The sequence below is a fragment of the Phyllostomus hastatus genome, unplaced genomic scaffold (genome assembly GCF_019186645.2).
Source record: "Phyllostomus hastatus isolate PE091 unplaced genomic scaffold, TTU_PhHast_1.1 phas_contig_196, whole genome shotgun sequence".
NCBI lineage: Eukaryota > Metazoa > Chordata > Mammalia > Chiroptera > Phyllostomidae > Phyllostomus > Phyllostomus hastatus.
In genome coordinates, this window is record NW_025333709.1 from 33,154,513 (window position 1) to 33,169,728 (window position 15,216).

Sequence of the window (15,216 nt, forward strand, 5' to 3'; positions counted from 1 at the left end):
ATGTAACATAAATTACATGATTCAATGTATAGTTGATATTTCTTTTAAAATTCAAAGTAGCTTTGTTTTATCTGATTTTTAAAGTAGCATATGTTCATTACACAACCCCAAAAATCAGAAGACAGATTTTAAAAATCAGATAATTTGTAATTATTATTTAGTAAATAGGCATTTTGTATCCAGTTCCTTGCATATATTTTTGTGTACTTGTCCAATAATTTCCACAGGGAGATTACTAGAAATGTAATTACTGGAGCAAAAGGTAAACATCTCAAGGCTTTTGCCAAACTGCCACGCCAGGGAGGTGACACCAGTTCAGTGCTGTGAGCAGTTGGTTAGGATTTCTGTCACATCTGCACCGGTGAGGAAGATCACTAGCACAGTATCATCCTTTGTTTTCATCTTTGTCTAATTGACAGGCTACATATTTATTCTGCTTATGGTATTTTTTACCATGCAAGAGCTTTCAAATTTTATGTCAAATTTATCCACCTTTCCCATTATGACTTCTAGGTTTGAGGAGCAGTCTTAGAAAGGAAATACTGTCACAAAATTATTTTTTAATTAGTTTTGTTTTTTACTTAGTTTTATGATTTTATATTTGCTTTTTATATTTTTATTTATTTGCTTTTACATTTTAAGTACTTAAGTAATTTAGAATTTATTTGGCTGACATGTGAAATAGTAATCAAATGTATTCAAAAGGACCAGCTCATTGTCCCAGTACGTTCTGAATAATTCACCATTTCCCCACAGATTACAAAAGCCACCTTTATTATATACTAATAGCTATAGGACTGTTTTAGAATGATTTTTTTAGTAGTGTTAGGTGGCTGTGAAGATCCTTCAATGCGGTATATTTTATTCAGTCCAGAAATGTGCCTTCTTAAACTTACAAATGAAAAAATCATGTAAATATTTTTATAGCTAAATATGGCCATATTCATATCAGGATGGGTTTTTCTTTCTGTTTTTATTTAGTGGAGAAGGTAGCAAACGAAAGCCAGAAGACCCCCAGGGATGTAGTTATGATGGAAAACTTTCATCATATTTTTGCAACACTTTCTCGTTTGAAAATCTCATGTCTAGAAGCTGAGAAAAAGGAAGCCAAACAAAAATATACAGATCACCTTCAGTCTTATGTCATTTACTCTTTAGGACAACCTCTTGAAAAACTAAATGTAAGTGTATTTTCACTTAGCGTATTTTTTCTGGTTTTGAACACATACGTGTATGTTTATATATGAAAAGCACGACAGACACTTACCCTAAGTGTGCTCCTGTGTGGATGCAGAAGGCTAAGGAGGGAGGGACTCCATCACTGAAGCTGCTAAGACACCGCTAGATGTTCGTACTGTATGCATTGTTTCTTGTCATGCTGACAGACAGTGATGTGGGGTAAGGTAGTTTAGCCCTATTTTAAAATGAAGAAACTGAAAGTAAATAAATTTGCTTGAAGTTATAACTGGCAAGTAGCAAAATGGGAGGATGAACCCTAGATGTAAGAATTTTTCACTTACCAGACGTTGCCATTTCTTGCTTTATAAATGGTTAATCTTTATCACTAGTTCAGATGAAGATTTTGAAACTTCATCAAGGTATAAAAGAAAAACCAAAAAGTGTTTTCTTTATTGTCTTTTCCTTTCCCTTCCTTTCCTGACTGGAATCATTCCCCAGAGCAAGTTCAATCATTAAAATTAAGAAATGATGATTTTAGAAAACTTTGCAACATAGTACAGCAGGTCCTCCACTAACGTCGTTTCTTTCAATGTTGTTTCTTTATAAGGTTGATGAGATGCCAGAAACTTAATTCTTGTTTCTATTAATTAGCCTATGGTAAAATTAGTTTTGTTATACATGTTTTCACTTAGCTGATACATTGTTTCATTTAGTCATAGAACTTATCGACACCATTAAGACTTACTGTATAAGCTGAAATGGATCCTTCTAACTTTGTCCACAGTGTAATTAGTTATCTCCTATACATTTTTAACTTGAAATTAGAGGCAAATAAAAAATATGCATCTGTTGTCAACAATTCAAAGAAATATTTCAGAGAATAATTCAGAAATATTTCCCCTTTAGGGGAAATGGTCTGCCTCAGACTTAAAGTTATAACACAAAACTATAACACGTAATTATAACACGTAGTTATAACACGTAACTATAACACAAAAGCATTCCCTTAGAAATCAAATTTAAAGCAGAAACATTGCTAGATCCTTCATTTTTTAACATTGTTATGGAAGCTCTAGCCAATGCAAAAAGACATGAAATAAATAAAAGACAAAGAAAGGACAGTCAAGCCCTGGCTGGTGTGGCTCAGAGGATTGAGTGCTGGCCTGTGAACCTAAGGGTCACCAGTTCAATTCCCAGTGAGGATACATGTCTAGGTTGCAGGCCAGGTCTCCAGTAGGAGGCATGTGAGAAGCAACCACACATTGTTGTTTCTCTCCTTCTCTTTCTCCCTGCCTTCCTCTCTGTCTAAAAATAAATAAATAAAATCTTTGAAACAAAGACAAGACGGCCAAGATTATACTTACCTGTATAATATGCTGAAATGATTGGTCTCTGGCAAAGTGGTAGGATTCAAACTAAGTATATTGAAAAATAACTTATTTTTTATGTTATAATAACCAATTAAAAGTTTATGTAGAAACAAAATTTTAAATTTTAAAAGCACCAGGATTAGACTGACCAAAAGATTATTATCAAAAAATCACTTAATAAGAATAAATAATAATTGCTAAGAAAATTTGAGAGCAAAGTAATGAGAGTGGATTTGGCCTATCAGTATTAAATCATAAAATAATGGTCAAATAGAGGCGTGCCAATCAATAAAATCACATATTTAGAAAAAAATATATGTTACATATTTAAAAAAGTGAAGTCAACCTGAAATGTATATCAATACAATAGTCATTATATTTAATATAGATGATCTTTTTGAAATAAGAAAAGTACTAAGACCCTAATATATAAATGGTCAGGCATTCTGAGTATAACTACTAAACATAGGAAAGCAAGGTAACAAAAATTAGGAAGTAAAACAAATAAACATTTTTCATTCATCAAAATGGAAATGACTTTTTAAATTGTGCTAATACTCATGGTATTATGGTAAAATAACTGTCTCATATTGACAGAAATTGAATATAGTTAACAGAAATATAAATTGACTGAACTTTTCTTAGATGCAGTTTGAGTATATGAAGAATCTTCAGAATACTTTTACAAGTATACTCTTCAACTGAGGAATTAGAATTAGAGTCCTAGAAATTGATGCTGGAAAGTAATCAGTAATGTGGGTAAATACTTACGTACAAAAGATATTTAAGACAATTGTATTCATATAGATTGTTTTAAATCTGAGTTGATACTGCTAACTCTGGAAAAAAAGTAAAAATTATTAAATATCCAATACTGGAGGAATGAATAAATAAATTTTAGTTCAGTCATTGGATGGAATACAATAAATACAGCCATTAAAATTTATATTTAGGGGGAAAATATAAAATATTAAATGGAAAATACAACATACAAAATTATAATCTCTTTTATATACCCACACATCAGAAGACTAGAAGGAAATCTAAAATGTTAGCAGTGGTTATCTCTGAGTGGTGGCATAATAGGTGATTGTTCTTTTATCATTTATACTTTTACATATTGCCTGTTTTTTACTTAGTAAATATATATTATTTTATAATCAGATTTTTTTAAGTGAAAATACAAGCAGTTTTCAGCCATCACTTCTTTTCATTTCCTTGAAGCATTTCTTTGAAGGGGTCGAAGCTCGTGTGGCACAGGGCATAAGAGAGGAGGAAGTAAGCTACCAACTTGCATTTAACAAACAAGAACTTCGTAAAGTTATTAAAGAGTATCCTGGAAAGGAAGTGAAAAAAGGTCTAGACAACCTCTACAAGAAGGTTGATAAACATTTATGTGAAGAGGAGAACTTACTTCAGGTATGCTTCCTTCTTTTAGCCATCCTAGATTGCGGGTCCTTACATACATTGCTTTTCTCCAAAACTTCCCTCTGGAAAGGCCGTAGATTTTCTCATTTTAGGAAGAAAGTTCCGTAACATATAGACCAGACTAATGAATTCTGAGGGAGAAAGGAATGATATTTATATAAGTTTATATGTCATTTATTCTTCATTTTATATTTATGTTTTATTGTTTTGAGCCACTAAGTTGTTTTCTTTTGTTTGGGGATGGACTTTTTGTGGGTTTGGGGGGATTTTTTTATACTTGGGAGAAGTAAATGGAATATAGTATAGAACAGTGGAGTGATTCTGAGCATGGGGGTTGGAGTTAAAAATGAGTTCATAATCTGGGTCCAGAGTAAGCTACATGTCTTTGGCAAATTAGTTAACCTCTCTGAGCCTCAATTTCCTTATTCGAAAGGTGGAAGACATTATAGTAGACATTACTATTACAGTAGACATTACTACAATGAATGCTTACTGTGCCAGACATTTTTCTGAGGACTTTACATACATTCACTCATTTAAGTCTCGCAAGAAACTTATGAGGAAGGTATTACTATTATCCCGGTTTACAGATGAAGAACTTGAGGTACAGAGTGATGGTGTAACATACTCGAGGTCACATATCTTATAAGTAGAAGGAGCTAGGATGCATATTTTTAACTATTACACTCTGCTTAATTCTTAGAATGTGAGGAGGGGGGCCCCAAAACCCCCAGAATTTATTTATAAGAAATTGTGTGTGGCCCTGGCTGGTGTGGCTCAGTAGATTGAGCATGGGCCTGCAAACCAAAGAGTCGCCGGTTCAATTCCCAGTCAGGGCACATGCCTGGGTTGCAGGCCAGGTCCCCAGTGGGGGGCGTGTGAGAGGCAACCACACATTGATGTTTCTCTCCCTCTCTTTCTCCCTCCCTTCCCCTCTCTCTAAAAATAAATAACTAAAAAAAATTGTGTGTTTTCTTTATGTTTGAACTTCAGTAACCTTCAAAGTCCTCTCCATTTGATGCAATACACATATCAAAATGTTTTTTCCACTGCTCAAAAGAGTTTTTGAACTTTTCCATTTTGATGCCTCTTATTTTTATATTTTTTGTGAAATAACTTATTTTTTTAAAGATTTTATTTTTAGAGAGAGGGAAAGGAAGGGGCAAAGAGAGGGAGAGAAACATCGATTGGTTGCCTCTTGCCGCCCCCAACCAGGGACCTGGCCTGCAACCCAGGCATGTGCCCTGACTGGGAATCGGATCGGTGACCTTTCAGTTCTCAGGACATCACTCAGTCCACTGAGCCACACAAGCCAGAGCCAATTCTGATGCCTTTTAGAGCTTCTGCTGTTTTTCTGTTTTACCTTATCCACATTGGCAAAATCCCCTTTGAGGGATTTTTTCATCCAGGAAAACAAAAAACATCTCTCAGGGAAAGATTGGGTGAATGAGAGGGAAGAAGAGGGGTCATGCCATTTTTGGTCAAAAAATGCTCAATACTCAGTGTGGTGTGGGCAGGTGCACTTGTAAGTCACCCATCATGAAATGGGCAAATACATTGAAAGAGTCTTAAGAAAAAAATTCACTGAAGCTGAACTCAATCTGTCACAACACCATCAGCTGGCACACTGATACACATGGGTTCCTGGAACACTCACCTAGCAGGGTAAGCCTGTACTGCAAGGTCCCTGCCCTCCAGAAGATAATTCTGGGGTTTCTTTGGGTTCCCACCTCATATGTCTTGACATTCTTGCATATTTGATTATATATTATTTCCATTTATAGTTTAATGACTTTTATTTTCATTTTCAAAATAGGTAGTATGGCACTCCATGCAAGATGAATTTATACGCCAGTACAAGCACTTTGAAGGTTTGATAGCTCGCTGTTACCCTGGATCTGGTGTTACAATGGAATTCACTATTCAGGACATCCTAGATTATTGCTCCAGCATTGCACAGTCCCACTGAACCTTGTGAAAGGAGAAGGGATACATGAAGAAAACACTGAGTATACTAGACACTATAAAAAATACCAGCAACTGTTTTGAGATCTCAGACTTGAAATTTTATGCAGTATTAAATGTCAGATAAATGATAATACCATGCTACAAATATTCAGAAGTACAAGTACCAACTTATATAACAGTTATTTGGTCAATAGGTTGTGTACTAATATAAAACATTTATCTTACAAAATACCTTTAGCATTTTTCTCTGACTGAACAGGAAATTTTCCTTATTACCTAGCTTCTTGTATTTGTGAGTGGTTATTCTATGAGTAATGCATCGGGAGTTTTTCAGCTTCCAACTAATTTACTATTGCTTACAAATCATGTAACTACTAAATATTGTACAGACTTTTTCCCTCTGTCTAATGTGTATATGGATAAGGGATCTTGTAATGATGAGTTGTAAACGTGGATTCTGAGGAACATGTGATTATGTAGTGATGATTCTGAAATAAATTTTCAAAAAAGTTGAAAATTAGATCTGTTGCATGTTTAAGAGATCAGTACACAAAAAAGTTCTTATAAAATCAATACACAAAAATACATATCCATTTACTATAAAACACTTAAAAGAATAATAAGAAGTCCTGGCCAGTGTTTCATTTGGTTGGAACATCATCCCATGCACCAAAAGGTTGTAGGTTTGATTTCTGCTTGGGGCACATACCTAGGTTGCAGGTTCAGTCCTTGGTTGGAGCATGTACAGGAGGCAACCCATTGATGTTTCTCTCTCACAGCAATGTTTCTCTCTCTCCCTTCCTCTCTCTCAAAAATCAGTAAAATACCCTCAAGTGAGAATTTTTTTAAAAAGTATAAGAAAAATAAATAATAGCATAAAATATTTATTATTTAGGACTAAATCCAACATGCTATAGGTTAAATTGTGTCTCTCCCTGAGATTCATATGTGGGAGTCCCCCCACGTGACTGTGTTTAGCAATAAGGCCTTTAAGGAGGTGATTAAGGTTAAATGAGGTCATAAGGGTAGGGCTCTGATCCAACAGAACTGATGCCTTTAGGAGAAGAGACACCAGAGTTGTCTTTCTGATGGAGGAGATGATAAGAAGGCAGCCATCTGCAAGCCAGGAAAAGAGTTCCCAGCAGAACCCAGGATGCTGGCACCTAATCTCAAAATTTTAGCGTCAAAAACAGAAAATAAATTTTTGGATTTAAAGCCACCTACTCTTATGGTATTTTGTTATGCAAACCCGAGCTGACTAATAAGACCTTTTTGAGAACATTGTAAAACTAATGAAAGATATTAAGGAAGGCTAAGATAAGTGGAGTAATATTTCTTGTTTCTGGATGAGAACACCTAACATAATAGATATGGTGGTTATTCTCAAATTTAAAGATTCAGTGCAGATTTCCAGTTTCCAGTCCAGCAAATAAGAAGCTTGGAAGTCACTTCTCCATCCTAACAAATAAAAATCTTAAACTGCCCTGGCTGGTGTGGCTCAGTGGATTTTGTGATAGCCTGTGAACCAAAGGGTTGCTGGTTCAATTTCCAGTCAGAACATATGCCTGGGTTATGGGCCATGTCCCCAGTAGGGGGCATGCAAGCAGCAACCACACACTGATGTTTCTGTCCCTCTCTTTCTCCCTTCCCCTCTGTCTAAAGCTAAATAAATAAACTCTTTAACAAAATGTTGCCTCTTTTTTAAAAAAACGAATAAACTGAAAAATCAACTTATTAGATCTGCAAGAGAAATGAGGTCACAAGGCAAACCACTGCCATAGCTGGGCAGGCTGGCAGGAGAATACAGAGAAACAATTTAATGGAGCAGAAACACGTAAGCTGAAACACCCACAGGAACCAGTAGGTAGGGAAAGCTGAGAAATTGTAATTGACTAATTGCTGGAGGCTGTGTGTGGATAAGTCAAATAAAAAATCCTGGGGGACCCAGTCATTGGGAGCCCCGCACACAGTTTGAGTTTCGCCTCCTGTAGTTCTACCAGGTCTCACAGTGAGTAACAAGGAAAATCTGTATTCTGGCAGGGGAGGGGGAAAGGAACCATTTTGAATTATGCCAGAGCATTCTGGTTTGAACAAGTTCTGTCCTCAGGAGAAACTATTTAACCAGAGCCTAACTGACCTGGGAGAGGGAAATACCCAACTCCAGCTGGCTGAGGACTTCTACATGGAAAATTGGAAATACCAAAATTCAACCCCCTCTGGTTATCCTTTCCCATCTAACGGGGGAAAGTGGACCAAAAAGCACTGCTGATGTTCACAATCCAGAAGTACAGCATCACTGAAAGACAGACTTATTTACAGGACCACAGAACACCTACACTCTCCCAACAACTTTAGCAATGCATTACTAAAGGGCAATTTACAGCACTTCGTTTTACCCAGCATCATGTCTGACTATCAAGAAAAAATTGCAAGACATACTAAAAGGGGAAAATAAAAGTTTGAAGAGACAGAACAAGCATTAGAATAAGACTCAGCTATGGCAAGGATGTTGGAATTATCAGACCATGAATTTACAATAACTGCGATTAATATTCTAAGCACTGTAATGGATAAAGAGCATGTAAGACCAGATTGGCAATGTTAGCAGAGAGATGGAAATTCTTAAAAAGCACCAGAAGAAAATGCTAAAGTACCAAAACACTAACAGAAATAAAGAATGCCTTTGATGGGCTTAGTATGCCAGTCAAGGCTGAGGAAAAAAAATCTCTGAAGTACAGCATATATCAATAGAAACCGCAAAAAGAACAAAGACCAAAAAAAACCCCAGAATATCCGAGGACTGTGGGACAACTACAAAAGGAGTAACGTGCATGTATTGAGAATACAAGAGAAGAAAGGAACAGAAGAAACATTTGAGACAATAATGACTGAGAATTTTTCCAAGTTAATGTCCGATGCCAAACCACAGACCCCGGAAGCTTAGAGAACAGCAAACAGAATGAGTGCCTGAAAAACTACATCTATGCATATCATTTTCAAGCTACAGAAAATCAAAGATAAAAAAGCCTAAAGAAGCCAGAGTTTAAAAAGCCCTTATCTATAGAAGAACAAAGATAAGAGCAACACCTGACTTCTCAGAAACTACGCAAGTGAGAAGAGAGTGGAGTGACTTGTTTATAGTATTAAGACAAGAAAACAGCCAACCTAGAATTCTGTACCCTGTGAAATTATCCTTCAGAAGTAAATGAGAGATATTTTCTCAGAAAAACAAAAACCAAGAGAATTTGTTGCCAGTAGACCTGCCTTGAAAGAAGTGTTAAGAGAACTTCTTTAGAGAGAAGGAAAATGATATAGGTCAGAAACTCAGAAATACATAAAGAAAGGAAGAGATTGAAGGAGTAAGTGAAGGTAAAATAAAAACTTTTACTTGATCTAACAGAGTTTGCTCAAAATAATAGCAAAATGTATTCAATTATTTATGCACATGCACTCATATGCTTATGTAGAAGTGAAATGAATGACAGCAGTGATAACGAGATGAGAGCGAAGAGGTTAGGATTATTTAGTTTTGTTTTTATAAGCATGCTTACTATTCATGAAGCAATATAAGGTGGTTCGAGGTGGTTCAAAAGACTTCGATTAGTTGTATATTGCAAACTCTAGGGCAACCACTTTAAAAACTTTTTAAAGTATAATTGATATGCTAAAAAAGGAGAGAAAATGGAATCATAAAATTAGTTAAAACCACGAAAAGCAAAAAGAATGGGAGACAAATGTAGGGACAAAAAATGAGGGCAACAAATAGAAAACAGTAACCAATATTGTAGCTATTAATCCAAGTACATCAAAAATTAATTTTAACTGTACATTATAGAGTAGGTAAATGCCAGGAAAGTAATGTCAGATGAAAAAAATCAGTAGAAGAATAAATACAATGTGAGCCTATTAATATAAAAGTTCAAAAACCTTTAAAATTAAACAATATGTTGTTTAGAGTTACAAATATGCAAGAAAAGCAAAGCAAGGGAATGATGGCAAAATTCCGGAAGGGTGAGTGGGGGCTGGAAAGGCAGTGTTGGTACCTGGCAGGGATACACTGGGTGTTAAAGGCATGTAAGTAATATTTCTAAACTGGGCAGTGGTTATCAGTGTACCATGATACTTTAATCCCTTATACATGCCTTATAAATTTTACTTTATATCAGTTTGATATTTAATTTAAAAGCTTTAAATTATATTTGTGTGTATATTTTTACTGCTATATATAAGAAAATCTGAACGTTTAAGATGACAATCTGGGGCCAAAGGAAGCCAGTGACTTGATCAGGGTCCAAGCCAAGTATTAACAGAGCTGAGGTTCCACACAGCACCAAACTCCTCTCAAAGAGCTGACCCTTCCCTCTTCTCCCAGCAGAAATGATGCAGATATAAATATATGTCACATCTAAGGACCAAACACTGCCTAATATCTGCACTCACATAACTGAGGTTGTGTGGTTCTTACTTAAAAGATAAAATGACTCTCAGCAGCTATAGTTTTCTAGACCTTAGAGATCTGTGCCATTGTTTGTTAGAAGGGATAAGCAAACAGGAACATAAAAGATTTGAGCAATAATTGAAGATAATTTAGAGAATAACTGTAGATGAAAAACTGCTAGGAAAGTAAAAAAATGGCTATGCCAGTAAAGTTAAATATGCAATATCAGAGTGATGTCAAAGACTGCTAATTCTCATAACTGTCCACTTTGGGACCCTCTACGTATGTGCTTCTCAAACTTTATTAGTGTACATATGAGACAAACGGGGATTTTGTTGAGATGCAGATTCTGATACAACAGGTTTTGGTGTGGTCCAAGATGCTGCACTTCTAACAAGATCCCAGCTAATACCAGGGCTGCTGCCTATCTGTCTGCATCCTACAGTTGGAAATGCACAGCTTTACAAAGTAGAGTTATATCACTCATATCCCCAAACAAATCAGGATTATTTCTTTTTCAATCCCTTAGGACATGGCTGACATTAGTGCTTGTGATTTAAAGATTCTCAGTTTGTTCAACTTGGTGGCACTCTCATGTAATGCTCACTTACCCAAACTCCTAAATACATATTGCACTAAGTGCATTTAGGAGTGATGTGTATTTTCAAAAGAGAATTGAGGAGTGGTCAAAAGGCAGTGGGGAAAATGAGAGGCAGGAGACAAATATTTTCAAAAGGTGGGGAAAGCAGGTGCTAAGAGGCAATGGGGAACATAGGAAGACAGAGTGACATCAATCTGTGAGCAGTATGAGCAAACTGCTTGCCCAGCAATCTTGAGAAAGCAGCTTCTCTGAGATCAGCATCTCAATCAATTTAAATTGTCTGTGTAAGATGGTGGGCCTTCCTACAAGTTAAATATTTTATCTAGTTGGCCAGAAGAGAGGATAGTAAAGAAGAAATTAAGAAATTGAAGGAATGTGCTTTAACATGGATTTTATACTTGTCTCCTTTTAAACTTTTTAGAAATTCTCATTCTGGATGTAAAGCTCTTTTTAAAAGTATAGTGATGTGCAATATTATGTTAGTTTCAGGTGTGTAACATAGTGAGATTTCATATTTACACACCCTAAAAAGTGATCACCACCACAGTCCACTATCCATCTGTCACCATAACAGGTCATTTTAATATTATTGACTGTACTCCCCATGATGCACCTTATGTTCCCATGACTGGCTTATAGTTTGTACCTTTTAATCTCCTTCACCCTTTTTACTCATAGTCCCACCACCCAAGCCTCTGACAAGTGTCAGTTTTTCTGCATTTATGAGCCTGTTTGTTTTGTTTGTTCACTTGTTTAGTTTTTTAGATTCCACACATAAGTGAAATGACGTGATATTTGTCTTTTTCTGACTTCTTTCACTTAACATAATACCCTGTAGGTCTGTCCATGTTGTCACAAATGGCAAGATTTCATTCTTTTTCATAGCTGAGTAATAGTCCAGGGGGTGTGTGCGTGTGCACGTGTGTGCACACGCACATGCATGTTTGTCGACTTCTTTATCCACTAATCTATTGAGGAACACCTAGGTTGCTTCCATATCTTGGTGATTGTAAATAACAATGCAGTAAACATAGGGATGCATCTTTCTGAATCAGTATTTTGTTCAGATAAGCACCTGAAGTGGAATTGCTGGGTACTTCTTTATATCTTGTTATAGCCTTAGTTTTAAAGTCTATTCTGTCTGATATAAGTATTGCTATCCCAGACCCTTGTTTTTCATTTCCATTTTCATGAAACATCTTTTCCATGTTTTTACTTTCAGTCTATTCATGTCTTTCAATCTGGAGTCTTACATAGGCAGCATATGTAAGGGTCTTGTTTTTGATCCATTCAGTCACCCCCTTTTTTTTTTTAATGGAGCACTTAATCAATTTACATTTAACGAAATTACTGACAGGTAATGTACTTATTGTCATTTTAATTGTTTGCATACTAAATTTATAAGTGGTTGGTCTACTATCTTTACTATATGTTTGCTTTTAATAGTGAGTTGTTGTTTTTTTCTTTCATATATTTTCTTATTTCTAGTTTTGGTCTTTCTTTTCCACTTAAAGAATTCCCTTTAACATTTCTTGCTTAGTGATGATAAACTCCTTCAGCTTTTGCTTGTCTGGGAAAATGTTGATCTCTCCTTCAATTCTGAATGATAACCTTACTGGGTAGAGTGTACTTGGTTGTAGGTTTTTCTCCCTTCACTACGTTGAATATATCATGCCACTTTGTTCTGGCCTGCAAAATTTCTGTTGAAAAGTCAGAAGACAGTCTGACTTTTGTATGTAACTAGTTGTCTTTCACTTGCTGCATTTAAGATTCTTCATCTTTAACTTTTAACAATTTAATTAAAACATGTTTCGATGTGGGTCTCTTTGGGTTCATCTTGTCTGGGACTCTCTGTGTTTCCTGGACTTGGTTGTCTGTTCCCTTCACCAGGTTAGGGAAGTTTTCAGCCATTATTTCTTCAAATAGGTTTTCCATCCCCTTCTCTCTCTGGGATCCCTCTGATTTGAATATCAATACACTTGTTGTCCCAAAGGTCCCTCATGCTGTCCTCATTCTTTTTCTTTTTCCTTTTTGATCTTTCAATTGGGTGATTTCCACTATCCTGTCTTCCTGATTGCTAATCTACTTTTCTGTGTCATCTGAACTGATGTTGATTCCCTCCAGTGTATTTATCATTTCAGTTGTTATATTCTTCAGTTCTGATAGATCCTTTTAAAATATATCTTTATTTATATATTTTAATCCTCATCTAAGAACATATGCTGATTTTAGAGAGGAAGGGGGAGAGAGAGAGTGAGAGAGGGAAAAGAGAAAAAAAATCCAGGTGAGACAGAAACATTGATTGGTTGCCTCCCATATGCACCCTGACCAGGGATTGAACCTGTAACTTAGATATGTGCCCTGACCAGGGATCAAACCCAAACCTATTGGTGCATGGGGCAATGTTCCAACAAACTGAGTCACCCAGCCAGGGCAGGTCCTTTTTATAATTTTTTATCTCTTTGTTTAAGTTCTCAATGAGTTTATCCACCTGTCTACAGGTTTGATGAGCATCTTTATGACTACTGCTTCGAACCCTTTTTCTAGTAAACAACTTACTTCAGTTTCATTTAGTTCTTTTTCTGGGTTTTGTCCTATTTTCTTTTGTTTGGAAAACATTCTTTCCTCTCCTCATTTTGCCGGTTTGTTTCTATGTATTTGGTAAGTCAGCTAAATCTCCTGGTTGGAAAACATTCTTTCCTCTCCTCATTTTGCCGGTTTGTTTCTATGTATTTGGTAAGTCAGCTAAATCTCTTCTAAATAAGGCCTAAAGAAGTGGCCTTATTTAGAAGGAGTCCTGTAGAGCCCAGTGGTGGAACCTCCCTTGTCACCAGAGCCAGGTGCTTCAGAGGTGCTCCCTGGGTGGACTAGTGTGGCCTCCTGTTATGGCAGGGCTACAACTCCTGTGGATACATTGGCAGGCGAGGCTGGTCCCTAGCCTGCTGATTGTGAAGTCTGCCCACAACTGCTGCAGGCTCACTGGTGTGCTGGGCAATCCTTTGTTGTGGCTGTCTGCAAGGCCCAGCCATGCTTTTGCAGACACTGTTGTGTGCTGGTGCCAACTTAGGCCACACACTTGCTATGGCAGGTCAGGAGCTGCTTTGGAGGGGTGCTAGCCTGGGTGGGTCATCAAGAAAATGCCAGGGTGAGGTGAACAGTATTAGGGAGATTAATGGAGAGTGTCAGATATGGCACCTGCCAGTGTCAGACCAGCTAGATTAAAGAAAGTGCTGTGGTGGGGAGATGGTGCCCACCAGCCCCTCTGACTCAAAAGTTCCAATAGATCCCTGTCCCTTCAGCACACACCCTAAAGTAGTCAATATATCACCTTCACATATGACCTACATGTTGTCCAAACTGCTGTGTCTGTGCCAGCATTCAGAAAGAGCATAACCTGGGTTTCCTATAGCTGTTTGGCTCTCTCAGACATAAGCCCCACTGGTTTTCAAAACCAAATGTCATGGGGGCTCCTCTTCCTGGGGCAGGTTCCCTAGGCTAGGACTTAGATCCCTGATTCTTTGGGGATGGCCTCTGTGATTGTGATATCCCCCCCACTTTTGAATCACCACATAGTGAGTGGTGGGTAGGGTAGGTCCTGACTGAACTTAGTCTCTACCCATCCTACCCATTTCAATGTGACTTTTTCTTTATACCGTAGTTGTAGAAAATCTGTTCCCACCAGTCTTCAAGTCATTCTTAGAGAGAGCTGTTCTATATGTAGTTGAAGTTTTGGTGTCACTGAGAGGAGCTGAGCTCAGGATCTTCCTACTCTGCCATCTTGAACTGAAGCCAGGAGCCTTGCTCTTGAGTGCCAATTTAGCTTGTCATTCCTTGTGGTTGGTGCACTACCCCTGCAAAAAAACATGTTTCTGGATAAGATTTCCAAGTCACTGCCCCCATTTAATTTTAAACAGCCTTTCCTGACCTCCTATAATTTACAGTACATTGCCCTGTATTTCTCTCAGAAGAGCCTGTTCTTGTTCTTCATGGCATTTACCATAATTTGGAATCTATCTATTTGTCTTTTTTCTTCCTAGGTATCTTGTCTCCCCCATTTAGACTGCAAGTTTTATGGCTAGGATAAAGACCATTCTGTTTACCACTGTGGATCAGCACATTGTACTTAATAAATGTTGACCTTAGAAAGTGAACAGGTAAAAGCTGAATTGTTAATTCATGGAAGGAGGGAACTATCACTCATACTTCTTTACTATTCCCTTCAATGTCCAGAG

At 36.9% G+C, this 15,216-nt stretch overlaps 1 protein-coding gene across 8 annotated transcripts in view; it reads left to right on the forward strand.

Moving 5' to 3' along the window:
* The window catches only part of EXOC1 (exocyst complex component 1), a 45,934-nt gene extending 39,469 nt beyond the window's left edge, over positions 1-6,465 (forward strand). For all 8 annotated transcript variants that reach the window (XM_045834378.1, XM_045834376.1, XM_045834379.1 and 5 more), the window contains 3 exons: positions 982-1,181; positions 3,774-3,968; positions 5,794-6,465. In XM_045834378.1, coding sequence (XP_045690334.1) covers positions 982-1,181; positions 3,774-3,968; positions 5,794-5,946 — 548 coding nt within the window. In that variant the 3' untranslated portion in view covers positions 5,947-6,465. The remainder of the gene's footprint in view (positions 1-981; positions 1,182-3,773; positions 3,969-5,793) is intronic.
* Positions 6,466-15,216: the final 8,751 nt, after the last annotated feature.